Consider the following 24,109-nt stretch of genomic DNA (forward strand, 5'->3'; position numbering starts at 1 on the left):
AAAAAAGAAAAAAAGAAAAAAAGAAAAAAAGAAAAAAAGAAAAAAAGAAAAAAAGAAAAAAAGAAAAAAAGAAAAAAAGAAAAAAAGAAAAAAGAAAAAAAGAAAAAAGAAAAAAAGAAAAAAGAAAAAAAGAAAAAAGAAAAAAAGAAAAAAGAAAAAAGGAAAAAAAGAAAAAAAGAAAAAAAGAAAAAAAAGAAAAAAGAAAAAAAAAGAAAAAAGAAAAAAGAAAAAAAGAGGAAAAAAGGAAAAAAAAGAAAAAAAAGAAAAAAAAAGAAAAAAAAGAAGAGGCTTTGATTATATTAATCTTGCAAACGGACTTCATCCATGGTGCTGAGAACCCAAGAACACTTTGTGCTAATGCAGATAAAACCTCCATGCTTTCTCACCTTCTTTGCAGTGAGAATATTTATTAGGGAGCCCTGAGAGTTGCTCACAGAACAGCTATAAAAGATGTCTCCTCTCTTGTGTTTTGGTGGAAACCCAGGGCTTCAAGAGAGACCTGCCCTCACAGTAATGAGCAAGATTGCCAAGGCCCTGGGGGAATTGCAGACACCTGAAGTTTAAACCTCCAAGGAATGAAGTGGGACATGTAGGAGATGGGCAAAGAAGGAATGTGAGGGTGAAGAATGACACCTGCATCTCTGCTTGGCTGAGAAAAGGCAGGTAGGTACCTTCCCAGCACTGCAAAAAAACAGCAATAACAAGAAGATTTAATGAAAACATGGACCCAAAGGCATAGAAAGGTCCCAAAATGTAGTTTTTGAGACTGGTTGTGCCAGGAGCAGCTCTGTCTCCTACTATGTTGTTTGTGTTGTTTGAGAACAACCTTTTACCTGTTCCTGTTAGTCTAGATAAGGACTATAAATCAGCTGCCTAAAACCAGGCAGCATTGCTCACTTGGACTCATTTCATTTAATGGTTATTGCTCAAGACATACAGGAGAGAAAACACAAGCGAAACTTTCTTCATTCGGGGAAGATGAAACTTCGTAGGGCACTTGAGAGAGGGCCCTTGCTTAATTGTAAAGTCTTTTTGTTTTGTTTTGTTTTGTTTTTTTGGCTGAAACCTCTCCTCTTAGCAAAAATCCTCTCCTTTTAGCAAAACTGTGCTCACTTACACTAGTTCCTAATGTCATCCAAGATTGCCTTTTAATTGCTTTCTAAGGCCACCACTGACTTCCCAGCATGACACTCCCAGGGCAAAATAGGCTGGGCACTTTGGCCAGCCCTTTTCCTTATTGCTAAGGGACACAGGGCTGGATTAATGTTCAGAGCAGCTGCATCAGCTCTAGCTCATTCTTCCATAAGCATTTCGGGAAAAGGAAAAGGAGGTGGATCCCAGGAGCCAAGGGGCAGCTCTCCTGCATGCTTCCCTCTTCCTGATTATTTTATGGATCTCAGGGATGACCAAGCCAGAAAGGAAAGCTAAAGGCCAAAGCCTCGGATGCCTGTGCTGCATTTTATTGTCTTTAAAGTGTGCAACCACACGTTGCTGCCTGTGAGGGTGCCCTGAGGTCTCCTCCACATCCCACCTGTCGGCTGCTTCTCCTGCTCTCCTTGCTCTGGTCTCTGAGCTGCCTCCACTTAGTGCATTAGTGCAAAATCCTCCCCAAGGGATTCGTATGGATTCTTAGACCTTGTTGGGCAATGTCTGACATGGACAAGGATTTTAGCACTGTGCTCCGGGGCTCATGCATCGCTCGAGCTCAGCAGAGTGTCTGGTCCTTGGGGAAAGTGAGGTGATGCTGCCGAAATCATGGATTTTAAGTGAAACGAGTGCAACGTGTTGGCTGCGAGTCCGGGCTGTCACTTGGGAGCGGAGCAGGGTGGCTGTGACTGTTTTGCTTCATAGCAGCAGCCCTTCCTGCCGGGGGCAGGGAACGCCCGGCTCGCTTTGTCCCGCTCCCCGAGGACTGACACTGGAAATCCCCATCCCTACCTGGCGAGAGCAGCTCCCGAGAGCAGCTCCTGCTGGCACCGCCGCTTTCCCACGCACGGAAGTTCCCTGGCCCGCTCCGAGCCACTGGCCGTGGGCAGGAGGATTAGGCATTAAGGGGAAAACCTGCTAATCTGCTTTAACGTGCGCCTCCTCACCTGGAAAGCCAAGCTGCAGAAAGCCAAGCTGCAGAACCTCCTTGCGGCTCCTGATGCACATTCGCTTCTAATGATTGCTGTGCTGACCGTGGTTTGCTAGAGAAGCAGTTTGCTTGGTGCTGCTGCCAGCCCCAGCCCTGGCAGTGCTGGGCCAGGCTCAGGTGCCCCTTGGTGACAGGCAGGGCTGCTGCCGTCTTTGGGGAGGAAAAGCACTGGGCTGGGCTGTGTTTTGGGGGAAAAGCGTTGGGCTGGGCTGGCTCAGCAGGGTTAACATGCCGGCTCCTGTGGTTCCCAGCACAGGAGGGCAGCCTGGCAGAGCGGGAAGAGCCTCTGCTCCAGATAATGCTGCATTTCAAAGTGATACAGAAAGGCAATTTGTAAGATGGAATTTGCATTTTGAAGAATAGGCCTCAAGAAAAGGGAGGGGTTGGCAATGTCAGTAAATGTGATCTGCCTCCCAGGGATGGGCTGAGGCATTTTTTAAACTTTATCTGGACACTCCCATGAAAGCTCAGATAAGAAGCCTGGAAGACCCAGCATGGCTCATATTGAAACAGAGCATCTGTGCTCAAATTCCTGCAAGGACATCATTCCATTTGCAATAAAATGTGCATTTTGAACCTAGAGTTGGTCTGCAATCCTTAATGAAGTGGTTCCAGATTTGCACTGCTGAACCATTTACATATGTATGCATCTGTTAATGCATATAGATATATAAATGTGTATTTATAATAGATACATACATTTTTAATATGGGCAAAGGGTGCATTTAGTATTAAAACTTCATATGAAAGACCAAGCACTATCCTAACACAGCGCCTGTCATGCAGGAGGGCACGGCTGAAGGCAGAAGTTGTCAGAGGAGGAATGTAATAAAATCACTGAGTCTGAACTTGTTTGTGCAGGCAGTTTCATTGTTTTTTTTTTTTTTATTCTCTTGTGCAGAGTATTGAAAGGGAGAGCAAAGAGCAGGGCTGTTATTTCTGTTTAGCTGCAATGCGATAGGTAAACACAGCAGCTTGGAGCTGGGAGGCTTCTCAAGACGCCCTGCACGGGCGCCCGGTGCAGGGTGCTGCTTAACTGCTAAGCAGACGTTTGCTGCGCGCTGCTGGGCTGCCCCCAGGCCTCTGCAAAGGGCAATTTTTAGTCCTGAGCAGCCCCAAAAAGCAGCAAGGTCAGGGCAAGAGGGCAGGGGTGGCCGCAGCTCTCTGGGACGTGCCAGCAAAATTGCGACTGAAAATCCGTGTCTGTTATTGCATTTCCTTTCCCGCAGGAAACCTCTGGCTAGTCTCAGATTAGCGAGCGTTGTTATGCCTTGGCCTGCCAGCATTTCTTGAGTCAGGGCCTGGGCTGCCCCAGATAAACACAGAGTGCTCCTTTAGGCTTTCGGTTTAATGTTGTCCTGCAGAAACTGGCTCTTTTTCCAAGTTTGCCTTTGTTTTAAATGCTCCCTCTGCTGGCAGTTTTGTACGTTTTTTTTTTTAACTAAAAGCCTGCAACCAAAATGCCCTTCCAATACAATTACTGGGTAAGTGGTAAAAAATTCCCTCTTTTCTTTTTGCCCTTCATCTGGTTCTGAAGCCCCCAAATCAATTGCACTGAGTATATTGCACATATGGACACAGTGTTTGCAGGCAAGGTAATTTTCTATTTCCCCCAAATAAATATTATTGCTATTTTAAAACTTTCAATATAAAATATTGTCTTTCTGGCCAACCAAACCTTGCTTCTCCTGTATCCCTGGACTGTCTTGTTTGGAAGTGCTGTGGTTTGTAGAAGTCATGCTTAGGAAAAGACAAGTGGTTATGATGGAAATACTTAACTTTCTGCTGTTTAGACAAAGCCAGAAAGAGCTATTAAAAATGTAAGCTCCAATAAAAACAGTTCTAGGGAATCTACTGTAGGGTTTTGCTCTTTGTCTTCTTTTTCCCTGTCTTCTTGCTGAAGAGCTGACAAACACATTGAAACACTGCAGGAAATCACAGTGAAAAATTATTAAATTTACACAACTTACGTTAGGAGTGAAACTTAGTTTTAAGAGAGGTTAATGATGTGGTGTCTGCTATTTAAACATCTTTTATGAGAGAGAATCTAATGCCAGAAGAGAACAGAACTAAAAGCAAGCAGAAAAGTGCATGCCTGTCCTGGGATGGGGAAGGATTTAATTAACTTCCAAATTCTAAGCCTACAAATACCCAAATACCTGCGGCCAGGATTTTAGACTGAAATGCTTCAGGACAATGTGAACTTCCTATTATAGGCCTTTTTTTTTTTTTTTCCAGGTGTTTCTTATTTATGGCCTGTTGTCAATGCTCAAATTAAGCTGTGCTGCATATTCATCTAATAGAACTGGCAGGTGCTGGGGAGGATGCATGTGAATGAAAAGGCAAACAGAGTTTCAAACATCTAAAACTTCACTGAGAAAAACCTCTGAACATGCTGAACAAACAAACACACTCACTTTATAGAGGGGAGAGCTGAAGATCTGCTGTCTGTCTTGAGGGAGGGAACAAGACTGCTGTGTTTATGGGCCATTAGCTGACAAGAGCAGAAGTAATTTGACAGATTATATAAGAGAAGCCATCCTACTAATGACTTTGCAAGCAAGTTTTCCTGCTTTGAAAACAAACACTTAGTCTTTGATTTAGCATTTCTTTAGAAACTGTGAGGGCTCTGGAGTCAGTGTGAAGTCTCCAGACTCCGGAAAGTGAAAAATCCACTTCAGCTTGGAAAACACCACATTGCACATCTAAGGAAAGAAAAAATAGTCCTGGAAAAAATGAGCTCACAGATATATTTCATTTTATTTATTTGTTCTTCATTTTGTATAGCACGCTTAAATAACACTTGCTCATTTGACCTGACAAGATCTTTCACCCGCGTTGGGAAAGAAGTAAAAAGCAGCCGTGTGTAAGATGCTGAATGCATCCATGGAAGTATGTTGCACTTCGGGTTCTTGACGTCTTCATAAATAAGAGAACATTAAACCAGCTGGGATTTTAACAGCGTCATTACTCGCATATCATAGCATCTTAAAAGGTTTAAACTAGATTATTCTTTTTTTTTTTAAATTGGAATAAGTTTCTAATAAACTTTACTAAGAGATAAAAAGTTTAGCCACAATGTACCTAATGAGAAAAAAATAAAGACACCCGAACACTACAAAACAATTTTTTTTTCAAAGGTAAAGCTTTTCTGTTTAGTTTGTAGGTCTTAAAACCTACAGTAGCCATTCAGCTTTAGCTAGGGATATAATTTTGCAACTACATAGCTGAAGGCTAGACATTTCAAGTGATAATTGGTATTTTATGCACCATGAAACACCTTTAAAGTGGTCTGAAGTTCCACAGATGATGAATGCCCATCCTTAAAGAGTTTCTAAGCTAGATAAACAAAATCCCCATTTTTTTAAGCCAATGTTGGCCAAGGCACCGCAAAAGTGCTAAAGTAGTCTCCAGATCTGTGAAAGCAGGATTCAAGTGACTATTGGTTCTGTTATCCAAATTAACTTTTATTTATTTGCTTTCAAGGTCAGCAAGATATTTTTGCTGGATGGATGAAGTCTGATCTTAGGAATAGGAAGAAAAAGCTATCAGTAAACTGTAGCTCCCATATTTACTGATTTAACCAAAAATGAGGAGATGAATTATTGAGTTTCTTCTTCTAGAAGACCTCTTTTTATGGTCAACATCCACTTTTTGCTACAGATATTAGAGCTGATGCTACAGTGAGTGCCCTGCTCGCCTTTTGGAGATCATCGAGGAATGCAGGTGCTACATAGGCCCATAGATCAGAGCATGGGGAACTTTGCTCAGATGAGAACCATTTAAAAAAAGGAAAAGAGCTAATTGAGGTATTGTAACATGCATTAATCCTAATCTCTTCCTGGCAGATATCGGATTTGTGGAACAAGGCCTGGCAGGCCAAATTGAGCTATCAGTCGAGTCAGCACTTCATTTCTGGGAGCTTCCAGCAGTTCAGCTGAAAAATAATGATAAACTTTGAACTTGGGTCACTGGGACCGTGTGCACAAAAGAACACGGAAAAGGAGTAACCATGAGAATAGGACTAGGATTTACTTAAAGGTTTACACTGAATTTTAAGTGTCTTTTGCTGTTACATAGAACAAGATCTTTCTATAGCTGTAACTCAGTTTTCTGTGCGTATTTTACAGGCTGTATCACACATCTTCCCAGCTATCATGTGCTTAAACCATATAGCTACCTGATAGAAGTAGTCTGGACATTTTGATGAAGGAGTTTGTACTGCAGCTTCTCATCCAAGTTGTGCTGCCATCTTGAGTGTCACTTCAAGCTGGTGATGACTTAGTATAGACATTCGATCCAGTTATAGACTTACTGCCGCTCCTTGTGCCAAGACTTTAATGTGCTTCAGTGCATGAAAGAAATTTACAGCCACCACTGGGATATATATTCTACCTCTCCATTGCATTTCACTTAAAAAAACCCCCACAGCAGTAATTATATTATAGTTTCATAACAGATATTTATAACTTCGCCATAAACAAATGCTGATTTAAAGCTTTGCAGGCAGATCTAAGGAAAATCTCATTAATACAGAATTTATAGCAATATTAACCAGTTGGGTTTTTCTTCCCCGGTAGTACAATTACTACTATCTTTTAATGACTGCAGGTGCATATAAATTACACTTTTTTTTTTTTTTTTTTGATGTTGGCCTATCCTTTAAGTGGAGAACCAATAGGAAACCTGTTGTTACAACTCAGAATAATTTTTGACCCTAGAAGTCAAAGTCAGGAAAAAGGAATTGCTCCCATGCAATACGGGCCTTGGAGCAGACCACATTTTAAGAACGGCAATCTGCTTTTTGAAAGGACATAACTTCGGTTGGTGTTTTAGGTGCGAATTTTATCTACTGAATGTGCAGGGAAGAAAGAGGTTTTAAATACACAAAAAAGTCTAAATAATTCTACAGTATAGGCTATTTGGATATCTTGGCCCAAACTTGTTCTGATTTAAATTGTCATCCAGTTGATCTAATCCCACTGAGTCTTTGTAATGATCTGAATGGAAGAAGAATCAGGGCCAGTGGTGGCAAAGCTGTAGCTTGTGACCTCCATGTGAAGCCATGCTCAGAAAATAGTTTGAATGAGCACAAGTGGGTCTACAATGAGGCCTTGCCCCTCATTGTAGTGCCCCTTCTTAATGTATACAATCCTAGTGTGTCTATGAAGCAGTGGTTCAGCAAAGTCATTTGCTTATCTGTCTACCAGTGAGAGTGGACTTACAGAAGCCAGTTAGATCTACCGGTGCTTTTTGAAAAGGTTTTCTAGAACCTGGCCACAGGAAATACCCCAAGGGAACTGCCTTTCTTTTGGTTATTATGACAACCAAAAAAACACTACCATAGTGTCCTCTCAGACGAGCCATCCCAGAAATTAATTAACATCCTAAGAGAACAAGCAGTGTAACAGCACCATCTGTCAAGGGGCAAGCTATGCTGAGCCAGATATTAAAAGATGATGAAAAGTCAGAGGCTAAGGGACCTGTCCAGTGCCTGCCAGCTGCCGCAATACCAGTGTGCTTCATTAAAGTCTGTGCATTTCTCTTCACAACTCCTTGTGAGGTAGGAAGTATCTGCCCCCTCTCTTGCAGAAGAAGAAAGCGAGGCACATGGAGATTACACCATTTTCCTGGGGTCTTGCAGGAAGCCTGTGGCAAAGCCCAGGGCGAGCTGAATCTCCTCGCTTAGCCATGGGACTGCCATTCTTTCAGCTTTGCCTACAAACACGTGGCTTTTGGCAAGACCCTCATCTCTGCACGCACTAAACTTCCTGGACAGGGTATCCTGTCGTAAGTGGTTTCGCTTCCCTGTCCTGCTTGTGTGAGTTTGAGAGACTGGCTCAAACTGCAAGGATTTGCTGCAGAATAGCCAGGTCACCTTACCTAGCATTTAGTTTCACTCTACAAGAGACATGGTGTAGCTGAGAAGTTCAGGTTATACACTATAGCCCACCTCTGTTTCCTTCCTTCCTTCCTTCCTTCCTTCCTTCCTTCCTTCCTTCCTTCCTTCCTTCCTTCCTTCCTTCCTTCCTTCCTTCCTTCCGGGAAGCATGAAATATAATGAACTAAACACTATGAACACAGAAAAAAGCCAGTGAACAAAAACTTCTAATATTAATTACAAACATTAGTGCAACCCACACAGCAGATTATTTTTAGTACACTCAGTATTTTCTCTAAGGAGGCCATGAAACTAATGTTTTAAACAAAGTCACAATCATTAGCCAAATAAGTGGTCAGCTTTGAAGATCCCAAAAGCAACCTGAGTTCACCGCTACACACAATACTTCATACTATATGCATACATAATACTTCAGACCTATGTATGCTATAATATGGTTTTGGAAAATATATTAGTCCTGTGCTTATTTAAAATATAAATAACCAAAAGGTAATGAAGACCAAAGACCAAAGCTGGTCACATATTTGGCTAAGAGACCTGTCTACCTGTCTATCATCTTAACTGCCTGAGAACTTCTTTCTTTTTTTTTTGAATTTAAAATTCTCTTTGTGCCTAAAAAACGACACTGAAACCCATGTTAAACATCCAAATAATCAACACTGCTGAAGTTCAGTTCTTATTTTTACATATCCAAATGTGGATGTGGGTGTTTGGCTTTATATCACAGCATTTGAAAATCATGGCCTTTGTGCCACAAACTTTGTGCTTTAACTCGGCCAGTTAAGAATATTTCAGGAATGCTGATCTCCTTGCTCAACATTTGTTCGTTTGGCAATAGCTTGTGTCATCTGAAGGGAAAAAAAAAGGCAAAAAACCAGAAGTTTGAAAAGTACTTCACAAAATACTTTGCCTGGAAAGGCCAATAAGCTAGTGAATGTTGTAGCTAGTGGTCTGTAACCCCCTGTAACTGCAGCTGAATGGATAAAGTCAGAATTTAGAAAAGTGCACTTTGTCGTTGTTCGTTCTCTTGCAACAGTGGACATGAGCAGCACACCCTGGGTCTTCTGGAGAGACTCTCTCCTCAGAGGTTTTCATCCAGCCATTTTATATAGCTGTTTCTGGTCTGAACTCCTGCGGAGAAATCAGTAGGCCAAATGGTGAATATCATACAGCCATGAAAGCAGTCATCAAAGTGGTCGAGTGTGACTTCCACGCCCGCATTCTCTAGCCGCTTTGCGTACATCACCCCATCATCTCTCAGGACATCATTCTCACAAGTCAGGATGTAGGTCTTTGGTTGTAGCTGCAAAATTTCATTTTCTGCTAGCAGTGGGACTGCTCGTACGTCGAGCAGTGCTGGTAACTTCTGGATGATTTCAGCCTTGCCTGTAGTTTGTATTACAGGCTTGTAGTTCTTTTTGAATGAGGAAGGCAGCAGAGATGTCCAGTTCAAGCGCCCTCTGAAAGACAGAGCTTGGCTGACGTCAAGAGCAGTGTGGTTGTTGATCACCAGCGAGTGAGCCAAGTCATAGTTACCATTGAAATAGTCTATCCAGTAGTTTATCATGACGTAACGAGGCAGAACAGGCATGTTCATGTTCTGCTGGTACGAAGGTGTGTTGAAGTCAAATGCCTGAAGGACTGGATAAATTAAGGCCTGCAGTTTCGGTCTGACGGTCAAATGCTCCTCTTTGCTAAGCTGCAGGAAGAATATAGGCCAGAATTGAGATTATTAGAAAATCAGCATTACAGTATCAACCTTGATCTTTATGCAAGCAACCATTTTACATATTTCAGGCCAAATTCTGCTCTAATACAACTCAATTGTCAGATGTTGCTCTTTTGGTCAAAATACATGCAACCTGTTTTTTTTTTTTGTACCGAAGTGATAGCCATTATGAACCTTGTTTCTCTTCTCTTCTAGATTTCTAGCTCTATCACACCCAACTTTGTCTTTCTTTCAGGTTGAAGATTCTTAGCTTATTTAATCTTTCCCTGAAGCAATCCTATATCACTGATTCAAATATTATGCATCAGACAAAGAAATCAGGAACGCAGGTTTTCAAAACACGTTTCTATTATGTTTATCAGTCGTCAAGACTAAAGCCTTTAGTGTAATTGTCCCTTATTAATTTTTTCACCCTAATTCAATATTGCAAGGTTGTCATGATAATTAGTTGCCTGCACATGATATCAGCTTTCTTATCACCAATGGTTAATGATGATATGAAAAAGCTTATAATAGTATTTCACTCAAGCATGAAAATATTATTACTTGCCCCAGGCTGCCTTTCCGATCTTTACTAGATTAAATTGAGATTACATTTAAACATGAAAGGACTTTCCTTAAAATTCAAAATGTTATAGGAAGGCAATTTAACAGAAGAGTTGGCTTCATTTATTATATGTTTTTTATCCTTCATTTGTATTTGAAAGAAATAAGAACATAATTTTAAGACAAGTACCTGCAAAATAGGAAAATAAATTGATAAATTATGCATCTAGGTGCTATTTATCCAGGTATCTATTCAGGAAAATACAGTATTCACCAACAAATAGGATAAAAAGGAAAAGGCTTTTAGCTTTGCACTTAAAATTTGGCCCACAACAATTCATAAATGCAGTAAGACACTGCAAAGCTCTTTGATTCATATATAATTGACTCATCTTCCTTTGTAAATACCTAGATGCTGGCTTTCCATAGCGAGCATTACAATTTTGTCTCAAGTTGGCACGTCACCTTGTGATGATGCAGCACAAACGCCCTGTCAGCCTCTGTGCTGCAAGCGCCGCAGTGAGTGTGTGTGAGACACTGCCTGTTACCTGCTGACACACTGCAGCAGCCAGATTCCCTCCGGCGCTGTCGCCAGAAATTGCAACACGACTGGGGTCAACCGAATATTCAGCTAAGACGTCAGGATGCAAAAAATGCCTGGTAGCACGAAGAGCATCATGGAATTGCTCCGGGAAGCACACCTCTGGTACCAGCCTGTATCTACGGAAGAAAAGATGTGAGAGACAATCATTACAATGAATATACCTCTCTATCAGGTTCATATCTATCTGATAGATAATAGTTATCTGATATATAGTTCGTCAGCTAATAACTATTTCATTAGGATAAATGCTACAGGAAAAATATGAGATGTGTATACCAATGTGAGACGTAATCTTGTAATCAATATTCTAATTCAGAAAAATGAATACTAACCAACTAGACAGGAATAACACTGAGATAACATAAAATTGTGCAGCACTCTCCTAGGATTTCCCAGTACAGGATTTCATCATGTTGTTTATATAAAAGAAAAGAATATTTAAAATACCTCTGGCAAAGCAGTCATTGTAGTCAGTTGTTTTCAGCCCCAAATCCCCACCTTAACCAGCATGTGGGAGAGTAAGTTATATCTGCCCAACAGATTCAAATGAGACAGTTCTGTGTTGCCCAAATTGAATGTATTCTCAGTAGAGGTTGAGCATATGTCCATATACCAGGGAAGGAACAAAAGCCAGGAACTGAAGTAATTACCCGTTTGCCTTAACAAAACACATTCAATAACTCTACTCTTTATCAAGGAATCAAGCAAAAATACACCTAGTTCAGAGGTGGGGAAACTGAGGCACAGATAGGTAAAAGAACAGTCCCACTCACTGGGCTTCCTCAGTGTCTAAATAACAGTGTGGGACAAGTCAGTTTGTATTTACTAAATCGTACATAACAGAGGAATTGTTACTGGGCAAAATGATGTCAAGCACACTTCTGTTTGTGGCTTTTTATATTCTTAGTGGACTTTATACATTTTCAGTGGGGCTGATTAAGAATATTTTGACAAAATAGTTTTTATTGTCAACTTGACAGAAAGCAAATCTTTACACAAGTTAATGTTTCTCATTTCAAATGAAGAAAGTTTTTGTCAGAAATGTTTTGCTTCCCATTACTCCTGAGGCAAAACAAAAGCCAGCTTTCTGGTTCAAATTATTTTATCTTTCGAAATCTAAGCCAACAGCATCACATATGCAAAAGAAATTTCAAACTTAGCTAACAAATGTTTCAAAGTCTTACTCTGTCCTGTTTTCAGCAAGCAATCTATGTACAGCTGTAGCCCCAAGAGAATATGAGACAGGCCTTTGGGAACTTCTTGCAAAAATACGTAACAGATTGTGTATAGATCATGAAATGAGATGTACAATTAAACCTATGAGAAATCAAATTAGACTTCACTAATTGAGTACAACATCCTTGATTGAGAGACATAATGGCAAAGGAGAAGAGACAAACAATAACAGCTCTGAAAATAATAGTGGTATTACACTGCCATAAACAAGAAAAAGGAATAATAAGGAACTTTCCAATATTGCGATCACTGCTTGTCTGAAATGGCCAACATCTGTTTTTTACTTTTTATTGTTTCTACTGATAAATACCAAAGTAGTAAAAAAAAAAAAAAAAAAAAAACACCCCTTAAAGTATTCTAGAATTAATTTTGCAGTGGTAACATCAACTCCATATAATTAAGTTACAATTTGATCACAGAACTTGGTATGTAATCAGCCATAAGTAGGAAACTTGAGTTGCTGTATCAAGTGATTGCGTCTGTGAATTAAAATATTAAAGCTGACAATTAAGGATGAGAAAAGTATCAATCACATTGGGGCGAACCAGGTAATGTCATTAGGTAGCTAGGAAGAGTTTATTTATTTATCTATTCATTTAACCTTGGAATTGTTTAGCTAGTCAGAAAAGCAATTCTGTTTCTTTACTGTCTGGCACCTCTTGTTTCCTGCTCTTGAGTAGAGTACATGGGTTAAATTAAATTACACAGGTTAAATTCATTGGAACAGTGTGTGACTGAGAGAACAGTGGGAAACTACTAGACTCCACTGCATATATTGGCTAAGAGCAATGCTAAAATCACTTGCTAGTTTTTATGTTGCAGACCCTTTCTCAGTATGACTTAGAAACTGCTTTATAGAAAAACTTGCAGTATTTTATATTTAATACATCTTGCAGCAGTGGGAGTTGGCCACTGAGGAGGGTAAATGGCCCTCTTGATGCTTGGGGAGATGAAGACAGATGTAACTCAGCCTTCTTTTGGGTATGTATTTTGTTTCTTAGGTTGATAAGTATTTACAGAATCATAACTTAGGTCATTTGAGTCATTTCAGGATTTAGCTGCACTCCTTTTAGGTAGCCACATTTGCAAGATGCACTAGGATTTGCATTTTAATATTTGTCCAGATGATTAGAGTTCTACTCCCGTTTCCACACGTCTGCCTTCTGAAAGAAGCTTTACAATAATTAGAAATCCAAGTTAGCTTTTGATACAGTTTTAATTTGTTATCATTTTAAAAGGATAAAAGTACCATATTGATAAAGAAAAATGTTTTCCAAAGCAACCAAATGGCTAATAATTGGCAAATAACCAAAAGAGTTAAATTACAGCTAAATTCCTTAAAATTACTTATCAATGTTAAATTACTCACTCAACTGAGACAACTACAGCATTGAGAGACTCGGCCATAATTCTGCAGAGGTTGTTATAAAGACTTGTTCCTGGAATGAAATGACATAGCATTAGTGACATATGAGTCCATTTATGTCAGTAATTCACAAAGCTACAGGAAAAGAGTCTCAGAAAATATAAATACATCATACTAATATAAGCAAAGTAAATGAGGCCAGCTTGCAATTGAGTTCCAAATACATGTTCTAGCAGAAGAAACAATAATTCATGCCTTGAGAAGTCCAGAAGTCCTACAGCCTTAATACTTTCTTTCTCATTTGTTTCTCAGCGACTTGGAGCTTATCATTTCATCCACATATTGCAGTTCTCTCACTTAGGCTAAACTTAAGCTACCCAGTGGCCTGGAGGCATTAGTATCCAGGCACTCCTATTGTATGAGTCACTGTGTGTTGTTCATTTTATTAAAGCATATACTTTGGGCTCAAAATTGCTTTGAATCAAATGAGTTGCCCTATTAACGTCAATTGAACTACTCATTTAAGGGAAAATTAATCACTGTTATCCTATTTATCCGGGCACTGATTTTCTGTAATTTTATTCCTTTCCAGTTATTTAATCATTGTTTCCTGGTACTATCAAATACAGTATAGCATAAAGCATTTTCTAATGTATCTATAGCCTCAGAATTTATTATTTAGCAGTAAGGCTTGTGCCATTAACTTTTGTATCTTGGAACTGTTAACTTGGACATTATCCTAATGTCTGACATTGCTGAGTTACAGTCATCCACAAAAGCACAACAATGAAAACTTTTTGCAGAGCTACAGTCTTCTGCGGATTATTACAGGGCAAATGAAATTTATAAAGGGCAGAATTTTAACAAGCAACCCTTAGATACGTCTAAGAAAATCCATCTTGAACCCCAATCTTAATTTCTCTGAAGGAAGAGAGTGACAAGCAATATTTCTAATTGCTTTTCCGCAACTACAGGACAGAGAGACTGGGATTCCCAAAACCACTTGAAAGACAGATTTTAAAGGTATTTATTTTCTAAGAGACTTATACATGCATAGTCCAACTGCAGTCAATAGAGATTTTGTTGTTGAAATATTTCAGAATATTCTTTATAGATGAGGCTGCAGATCTTTCAGAATACATGTGTGCTGCACTGGCTTCATGATGTGTCAGGAGCAGCTTGGAAGGCAGAGGGGAACGTCTCCTATTTGACTGTGATCTTGAGGAAGCAGGAGAACTACATACCCTTCCTTTCACCAAGACTTTCCTCATTCTATACAATGTGGAAGAATCAATGACTATCGTATTTTCTATAGCTATAAATTACTCTCTCTGATTATGTTTGTGGCTCCCAAATTAATTCTGTCATAATTCTCTTTTCCAGGTTGATTTCTGCAGGTGCCTGGAGTGGTTCCTGAGGGGAGCCAGACAGAGTGACTGGTACCCACCTCTAGGAGCTTCCTTCATCATGCTGCCCATATATTCCGTACTTAGCAGCATGTGTCCCCAGGTAAGTGTTAGGAGCTGCACATTAGCAATGCTGACACATGCAATTCTGAGCAATTTCAGCACATTCTTCTGGGAATTATTATGTGAAAATGGGGTTAACTTGTCCCTGGTTCCTCATCACCAAGGACAATCTTTGCACACTACCATAGCACTTGTTGTAGGTAACAGGGACTGGCACACTCATCCAAGAGTCCCAGCAATTTAAACAATAAGCTATATGTCCTTTGAGGATATAATGAAAATAAGCTTTTGCTCCTTTACAGCTCACATCCTGAGGAGATAAGCATTTCTACTGTGTGCTGTGATTTTTTTCCCCTCCCTTCTTGCATTTGATCTACAAGAGCGGATGCAGTTACTCCTGCATGCAGATATGTCTAAGCAAAGTTGCCATCCCTAGCAGGGAAAGCAGCTTTTGATTTCTCCTGCTGCGAAGAAAAGAGAGCTGAATTCAATTTAATTACAGGCAGACACGTACTTGCACTTGCCAAGGCCCAGCCTCCTCCGTGGATATAAACAACGCTGCGCTTCAGTGTCTCATCTTGCTTTGCAGGAGGTTCAAACACCCTGACTTCCACGCCATCAAAAACAGCATCCGTGATGGAAATGCGCTCCGAAGACACGGACTTCAGCTTGTCAAAAGTACCAATCACATAGTTCAGAACTATCAAGTGATGGCTGAGCCTCAGGTAGTGAATCAGGTGGCACTAGGAGAAATGAAAAAGGGTTTTGTTACTTCAGAGCAGACTGTGTGACGCTGCATTGATGTTTAATGGAACAGTTTTCAAAAGATGGTGTTGGTAGAAAAAGGAATAGGGGTTCTTAGAGTGGTCACCAGAAAATGATTACTGAAGATCTCTAGAGCTTTTAAAGTTGTGTTATATCAAAACTGTGTCCATAAAGATTCCCTGTTGTCATATGGAATCAAATCACAGGCATTAGGTGGATCAAGACAAGTCTGAAGGAGAATTCGGATCTTTCCTCTGGAAAGACACCTCTGGAAGGAGAGGACCATCACCAGGAGCTTTCTACCATCGGACTTTGGAAACTCTTCGGAAGTTTCCAGTAGAGGGCAGCGATGCAGAGCCATTGTCACAAGATCCTAGCATACAAACTCACTTATTCTGGGTCCTGCCTCCATTTACTTTAATCTAAACTGATTAGAGTAGCACTTTCCTCAAGGCAGCAATGACTGCAAGGTGTTAGTAATGTTTAAAAAGCTCCAAATACTTTATCCCCTTGTGCTGATCAGATTTAAAAAATAAAAATATGATCACACTGCAGTGCTGAGAAAGGCCATTTAAAAAGAAGGGTTTTCTTCCCCATTCGCAAAGTTAACCTCAAAGTTAATCCTGCCAAGGCAGGCTAGAAATTGGGCAACCAGCTAAGCCTTCTGTGCAACTTTCTGGGTCAAGGCAATGGAGCTGCAATGCAAAATAAACTGTTGCTATTGCAGTGCAGTGCTGGTAGCAGGAATTAAGCGAGGCAGCGGACAGGGGGGACTGCTCTGGTTGCACCCACATTGCAGAGAGCAGGGAGCTGCCATAGCTGGACCTGCACAAGCAAATTTTGAAGCGCTCTGTTAACTCACATCCTGCAACAGCCACACCAGGAACAACTCCTTAGTTTCTCACATGCAGTACTCTAATCTGTAATAATTTGTAAAAAAAATGAAACATTTGTTTTCAGTAAAGTGCTGTATAAAAAAATGCATGCGAGTGGGAGGGGAATGCACTTCCAGAACAAGGGGAATTCACAAAAGTGACTCCTTTCTGCACAGCTTGTGGTAATGTTGCCCTGTTGAGATAGTCTGGTGGGAATCAAAGTTCTAAAATGCTTGCTACTTTACAGATTAAATACCATTTCTTCCTCCTGCAAGGTCTTTCCCCATAAAAAAAAAAATGCAGAAAGTATCCAGCCCGCACCAAGAAATGATGAATTCTCAAGGCAGTGTGTAATTTTGTATTTCAGATCATGCTTTTCTCCCATCGTTCCTTAAAAATTTCCATAGGAAAACTCAGTTCAAGCTTTCAAACTTGAACTGGAGATTCTCAAACTTTTCATATTAGCAGAGAAGCAAAGATGTGTAAAAAGAAATGCCCCAACTTTCTAAAAACTGAAGAGCAATACATCTGTTAATGGTTTGGCACTGAATCTATTAGATTGCAACCAAATGACCCAGCTAAAGATCTGCTCCTTTGGATGTCCTTGGGAGCTTCTCAGGGAAGATAACCATTTTGATTCAATTGCAGAAATTCTGCCAGGAAAAACAATGGTTTTGAGAGATTGTTCAGGCCAACTGTTTTGCAACAGCCATTCCCTTTTAAGTTTTCTCCCACATTAGTTTCCAGTCTGTGTGGACAGGATTACCACACATTCCCTGCAATCAGAAATGTTTTGGTTTCAAGGCTAGTTACTGTTGTTTACCAAGACGTGTTTTGCCCTGTTTTTTAAACATGACAGCAATGCGACCATCTGCAACCTTATCACACGCTTTTTTCCTCCCCATAATGGACCACCTTTTTCCAAGGATGAAAAGGGTGGTTCAATGTCACCTTTTCCAGGAATCACAAGACACCTAGGAAGAAATATCTTGTACACAGGGTGCAGGAGGAACAGATCCAGGCAGTTTTTCTGCCAAGCACCTATCAGTTGGTTTCTCTGGAATCTAATCTGTGTATCTCGCTATTTATCAGGCAGCAGGATTTCACTTTCTGCAGGCCAACAGCCAGTCTGGGCCAAAGGCTTTGGAAGCCAAGTCACAGTTGTGCCCTGTTATCTGGCTCCTGGCAGCAGAGGATGTGTTGCATGGTTGTCCTAAGCTCATCTAGATGGCTTTGCCACCAGGACGGGTCTGCGTGACCTCCACTGTTGACTTTGCTTCCCTGACACCTTTCTGCTGCTGCCTCTAGTGCACATGAAGCCTTGGAGCAGCAGCTCTGTGAGTCAGCTGGGGATGAGCTCATCAAAATCACAGAAGAACAAACTTCAGCTGAGTAGGAACCCAGCGAAAACACAGAAAAACAAAGCTCAGGCAGCTTACTGAGCTGCTGGTGACTCAAGGTCGGGAAGAGGGAGCAGGGAAAAAGAATGGGGTTATCCTTGGTGGGAGCAGCCTGCAGCTGGGCTGGATTCAGAAATGACATGTGAGCAGCAGCTGCTTTCATCTTTGCAGGTAGTCATGATTTTCTATGATTTTTCTTTTCTTCCTGTGACTCAATACAGGACTGTTGCAGGCTATGAAACATAGAATGTATATGAATGATATTTTATATAAGTGTGTGTGCTGGAGATGGAAAGAGTGATCATCTGTGGTAAAGAGACCACACTGTAATAATAAAAGACAGTGAAAGGAAGAGGAAACACGCGGAAAAGGGGGAAGTTATGAAGTTAAGGCACTGCAGAAAAAGAAGACCAATACACAGGGAGAAGGAAAAAAAAAAAGAAAGGAGGAGATAGTATAAAGATGAAAATCCTGTCCACACTTCACCCAAAAAATCCTCTGCTAGCCACAGATGGAAAGTAAGAGTTTAGTTTGGGTCAATCTCTTGTGACAGCTGCATTTTTCTGCATCAGTCTGAAGGACTGTACTTTTGCTTTCCAAAGGGAGATCTCGAGGGAAGTGTGGTCAGTAACAGGCTGACGGGCTCGGCTGAGCAGGGAGCAGCAGCAGGGGCTGCCGGACACAGGCAGAAGATGATCAGCCAGAGGAGTGAGGCCAGTGTGACCACTTTTAGTTCAGGGACACATTGATTATCAGGAATCTTGTATCAGCTCCTCAGATGGAGATTACATAAGGAATGCTGAATGCTCACCACTCCTTACCTCCTACGCAGACTTGTACTCAGCCAGGTAATGCAGCTTTAACCTCTACTCAGTCTGTAATTTCATTTCTGTGGCTGATTTCTATTCATATCTAGCAGCACTCGGAACATTTGGGCGTCTGTCCTCATGTGACCAGGGCAGCGGGTGCTATCCTGCCCCATACACCGCCCTGCTTCCCATATGTGTGACCTTTAGTCGCAGAATTCCTGCTGCCTGGCGCACACAGGCCCACGCGGGACTCAAACGGCCGGAACCTCTGAAACTAGCCCCGTAAAAGAAGATGCGGGTACCCCGAGTGCCGCTGTCGCCAGGTCTGCAGCATTCTGCAGGGTGCATTTGTGTAACATCACAGCCCCAAATGCCAACTACGGTATCTTTTCAAGAATAAGGACTGACTAAAACCAAACAGGATCATTTCCCCATTTAGTTGCAGGCAGAATATTTTGTTTTGACTGCATTTCAAATAGTTTTTCAAGCTGAAAGGTGAATCTCTACTTTATGGTACTATTTCTTAATGCAGCTGTCTTACTGCATGGTATAGAATATGTTAAAATGAGCTTTTCCACGCTGTGTTATAAAGATATTGCTCCAGCACTCAAGACAAGTGCACTAAGCTTCATTAATTTCTTTTTGAACTAACAAAAGACTGTATTTTACAAAGTGCTTATTAGTTAGAAGCAAAAAAAAAAAAAAAGGATTACATCTGGAGTTTTGAACATCTTTTCATCCACGATGAGTTTTTCTATTACGTAACTAATAATTTTTGTCTCTATTGTAAATAAGGCGAGAAGTGAAACTCATTTTCTGCGTAGGTGCCACTTCAGTGAGATTTACTGCCACACCTAATAGTTTATAGAGGATTAATGTAAGCCAATTCAAAGACTGTTTTTGTATGCAAAAATATGGACAACTTGGCTGACTATAATTTACACTGTCTAGCAGTCACACACCCTAAAAAATGATGGACAAATAGACTAGATATTAAAATATTAGACACAGCACTAATTACTGTTTTCCCTGGCCCTGACTGCTAATGCCACATGCCCTAGATTTAATTCCAAAAGGAAACGAGTAGCAGGGAGGCAGGAAGGACTTGCTTTGCTGATGAGGAGAAATACAAGGATACTTTTGTGCTCGATACAACTGCCCAACTTCTTCCATATAAGCCTACCTGATGACCCTTCCCTATCCTCAGTAGCAGGTGTCCTAGTTCCAAAAATCAGCCCGCCCTTCCCAAGCATCAGAATAAAAGTACGGGAAAAGTATGGGGATGGCCGTGTTCTGAAAGAGCCCATTTCGAAGGGCTCATTAAATGAATATATGCTGTCCTCTATCCTGTGACGCTGGATAGTGGAGAGGTTAGACAAAGATGGAAAAATGCCTGCGTAGCCCTGCTCTTAGCTGTACAGTTATTTCTTCAGATACTCGTTGACAGGGACACAAAGTAAAACAATACCTATGGTTTAACCTGTAGTTTTATAATCCTGAGGAGTTTATTCTGCCCAAATTTCATCGAATTCAAGTTCTGTGCCGCATGTGTATATGTGCAGTTCCAAACTAAATTATCTTCTATTTTATGTGACCTCAAATAAGATATTTTATCTCTTCATCTCTTCCCTCCCCCCCTCCTCTCCCCGTAAGATTAGCAGCTTAATTGCAGTCCCCTTTTGTCATATGTTTCAAGTTTACTAACAGAAAGCCTCCCATAGGAGTTATGTATTTTTAATCATATAATTACACCTAAAACACTTATCTTGCCCTGAGTCAGAGCCCTGAGTTCCAAGCTTGTCAAATAGTTTGCAATTGACTGGGACAGAGACAGCCTTAGTATATTATATTGGTAGTGACTAATTAGTATACTGAGAAAATAAACAAATTATCACACATTATCCCTGCTGTAAATATATATTCACACAAAAGTGCAATGCTTAACAGCCCATATCTCTGCATACTTATTTCTGAATAAGCAAGAGCCGCTTAATTGTACATGAGGCATTTCAAGTTTGTTTCACAATCTTAGAAGGCAAGGTTACAGTAAACACCAGAGATTTTAAAATAAAAATACTTAGAAATATGTCTTCTGTCTGCAATCACACCTGCAAAGGAAAGGAATAAATAGCACGCTGAAAATATATCTAGAAGTAGGGGAAAGTTCAGTGGTCACATTTAAAGAAATGCTGAACCATCTGGTGTTGCGATAGACAGTTGGAAAAAAAAGGGGAAGCTTAGCTCTACAAGAGGACATACACCTTATTATGTCCTCTTTATTTATGTGTATTTAAACACATGCACACACAGAAGCTTTCTAACAATCTAGGTCCTCCAGCTTGTTGGACAGTCCTAGCTGCAGTTCAGCCGGTTCCCTCCTCGCGGCACACGTTTATTCCAGGCTTTGCGCTACCTCAAAGTGGTGGAAAGACTCCTGAATATGTGTGTCTCCTGAAAGCAGCGCCCCAGGGCTCACCTCTTCCGTGCTTCGGGACACCTCTCACACCCTGCTCGGTTTCCTGGTTCCGTGTAATGCTCACTTGTGCCTTCCTCTAAAGTACACATGGCAGGGACTGCTCCGTGGTTGCTATCTGTCCTCATTATGCAAGCTGATTTCTAAAGCCAGACTTGCAGACTACTAGAACCCCCCGCTTCCCGCTGAGCTGATGCTTTCCCAGCCCCACGGAACTGGGAATGATGTGCAGAGCTGGCCGGATTAGCTCAAACCGCCACAAAGGTGAGCCCTGCTCTGCTAACTAATCCGGGGATTATGATCTCTAGTGAAGATCCTGGGATATCCGCCAGCCTCCAAAGCTCCAAAGACACCAGTGTTCATCTGACTGTGCCCTCACGTAGCCCATCGATCAACAGAACGTGCACACAAGCCAGCAGCACCATACATATATGGAGTCACGGTCATATGATTTTCTAAAGATAGATCTCCTTCAGCTAGAGGTTATGGGCTTGTTTCAGGTGTTCCTGGGTGAAATATTAGCAAGTTTTGCAAGCAGCATCCTGGGTACCCATCACAGCCCTTACGGCCATTCTATCAATGAGTTTGGATGAGGTGGGAGCTTGCAGTCCAGCTACTTTCATTAGCAGCACGTGAATGTCAAGCTGTAATTTCTATTTGAGAGTGAAGCTTCCATGGTCACCCTTGCATGGCTTTCCTGACAAGCCCACGGTGCCTTCCCTGGAAGCGCCCGGGTGTGTTCCGTCACTCCCGAGTGACTCGGTGGCACGTTCGGCTGTGAGGACGTGTCCCGGCAGCTCCCATGGCCTGTCCAGCCCTGTGCCCGGCCTACCTGCACCGAGGAGCTATTCAGGACGGTGTCCAGCCTCCTGGTGCTTCCCCACACCTCCAGTTACTGCTTTAGGGACATAAGCGGCTATATCCTCACTCACATATCCTCACTCAGCCCTGTAGTACCCATTGTGGGCCAAGGATTCACCTGACTCCTCCTGGAATCTGCCAAGAGGCTCAACCACACAAAGTGCACTTTTAAAATACACATGTATGTTTCAGAGTGCAAGTGAAATGCTGGAAAAAGCGCATTTATTTTTCCTTTTTAGTACTTCAACATAGATAATAGTTAGCCAGGCCTAAAGACGTCTTATGAGTCCTTGCAGGAGATCAGTCCATCCTAGCGGAAAATAAAAGCTCCCTGGCTAAGGGCAGTTACCATCAGGAAATTCCTGCGGTCCCCGGTCTGCTCCCGGAGAAGGCGCCGCTCGGGCAGGCGGCAGAGCTGAGCACAGCCCCGCGCCGAGCCCCGCAGCCGGAGCACACGAGAGCAGCGTGGCCAGAGGCAGCGTGTTCCCCCCGGCGCCGCCGGCACCGCCATCGTCCCCCCGTCCCGGCCGCGGGCTCGGGAAGCGGAGCGCGTCCGCCGGGAGCCCCCTTACCGCCTGCTGCACGGCGCGGAAGGTGGCGTCCAGCAGCATGAGCTTCCAGGGCTGCGACACGCTGCCCGGCAGCGGCAGGTACACGTAGTAGGCGGCCAAGGCGGCCCCCGCCGTGAGCAGCAGCACCCAGGTGGCCCTCATGACGGCGGGGCCGGGCTGCCGCGGAGGAAATGCCGGCGCTTCCCTCCCTCCTGACCGCCCTCCTTCCCTCGGCGAGCAGCGGGGTGGCAGCGGCCTTATCTGCGCGCCGCCTCCGTGCCCGCGCAGCCGCCGCTCCGCCTGCCCCGGGGAGCGCCGAGGGGGGGTCCCGGCTCCCCGCCCGGGCCTAGGCCCGCGCTGCCGGCCCGGCTGCCGCCGCCATCGGCTCCGGCCACTGCCATCGGCTCCGGCCGCTGCCCGGCCCGACTGGGCGAAGCATCCGCGTGCCGCTCTGGCTGCCGTGAGCGAGGGGCCCGGGGCGGCTCAGGGGCCTGCGCGGGGCTGGAGGTGATGGACACGCACCCACAGGCAGGAACGGCCACTCGCAACACCAGGACACTGCTCCCTGGCGTGAGGGACCACGCGCTGGCAGCCAGGTTGAGGGGTCTCCATCCTTGGAGATCCTCATGGCCCATCTGGACGTGGCCCTGGGCAACCTACGTGCTCTGGGTGGCCCTCTTGGAGCAGGGGGGCTTGGCCCAGGTGATCTCCAGACCCCCAGTGCTCACTGATCCCCACTGTAGGATTGGTTTTTGCATTGGATTTTTTCCCCTTAGCTCAGTAACACAAATTTTGTTACAAAGAAGGAAGATTTCTCATATCTAAAACAAAAAATCCTAAATAGTTCCTTTTTTTCATAAGCACTTTCTTCTCTTTGCATCATGCAGGAAACATTACAAATATTAGTGTGTTCAGTCTGGGCACAAATGATATGGTCACTTAATATGTGCAGTCACAGACCTAACTAGCAAATTCAGATATTTAAATAGCTACATACAGATGGATTATTAATCTAGTACAAATAAAAGAATGAAGACTACTTTTAAGAAAAACCTTGTTTTTGAAAACTAGTTTGTCATATTGAAAAGTCGCAACAAAATTTAAATAGAGTCCTGGAACGACCAGCTTCCTTTTAAAATTGTCAAGAAATGGTAATAAAAGAAAAGTAAGTTCAGGAGGAGTGAAAGGTCAGCTTTTAAGTCAGCCTTACTGGAACTGAAGTAAAACATCACTGATTGCAAAGGCAACAGAAGAACGTGTCTGGAACTTTTGAGGAAAGAGATGTCCCAGACATCTTAACCTTAAAATCTTACCTGTAACAACTGCAGGCTGAATTTCTACAGTTGCTTTTCACCAAAAGATACTGAGCAAACTGCGGATGTGAAA

The 24,109-nt window shown here is 42.3% G+C and overlaps 1 protein-coding gene across 1 annotated transcript; it reads right to left on the reverse strand.

Moving 5' to 3' along the window:
* Window positions 1–8,299: 8,299 nt before the first annotated feature.
* NCEH1 (neutral cholesterol ester hydrolase 1) lies at window positions 8,300–22,946 on the reverse strand. The gene is made up of 5 exons (XM_026045169.1): window positions 22,745–22,946; window positions 15,504–15,732; window positions 13,524–13,593; window positions 10,863–11,034; window positions 8,300–9,738 (listed from the first exon to the last, which is right to left on the reverse strand). The coding sequence occupies exons 1-5, from the start codon at window positions 22,883–22,885 to the stop codon at window positions 9,121–9,123; spliced, it is 1,230 nt and encodes a 409-aa protein (XP_025900954.1). The 5' UTR covers window positions 22,886–22,946; the 3' UTR covers window positions 8,300–9,120.
* Between the last annotated feature and the right edge of the window lie 1,163 nt (window positions 22,947–24,109).

The sequence above is a fragment of the Nothoprocta perdicaria genome, unplaced genomic scaffold (genome assembly GCF_003342845.1).
Source record: "Nothoprocta perdicaria isolate Ctin4 unplaced genomic scaffold, notPer1 scaffold_4, whole genome shotgun sequence".
In the NCBI taxonomy this organism is placed as follows: domain Eukaryota; kingdom Metazoa; phylum Chordata; class Aves; order Tinamiformes; family Tinamidae; genus Nothoprocta; species Nothoprocta perdicaria.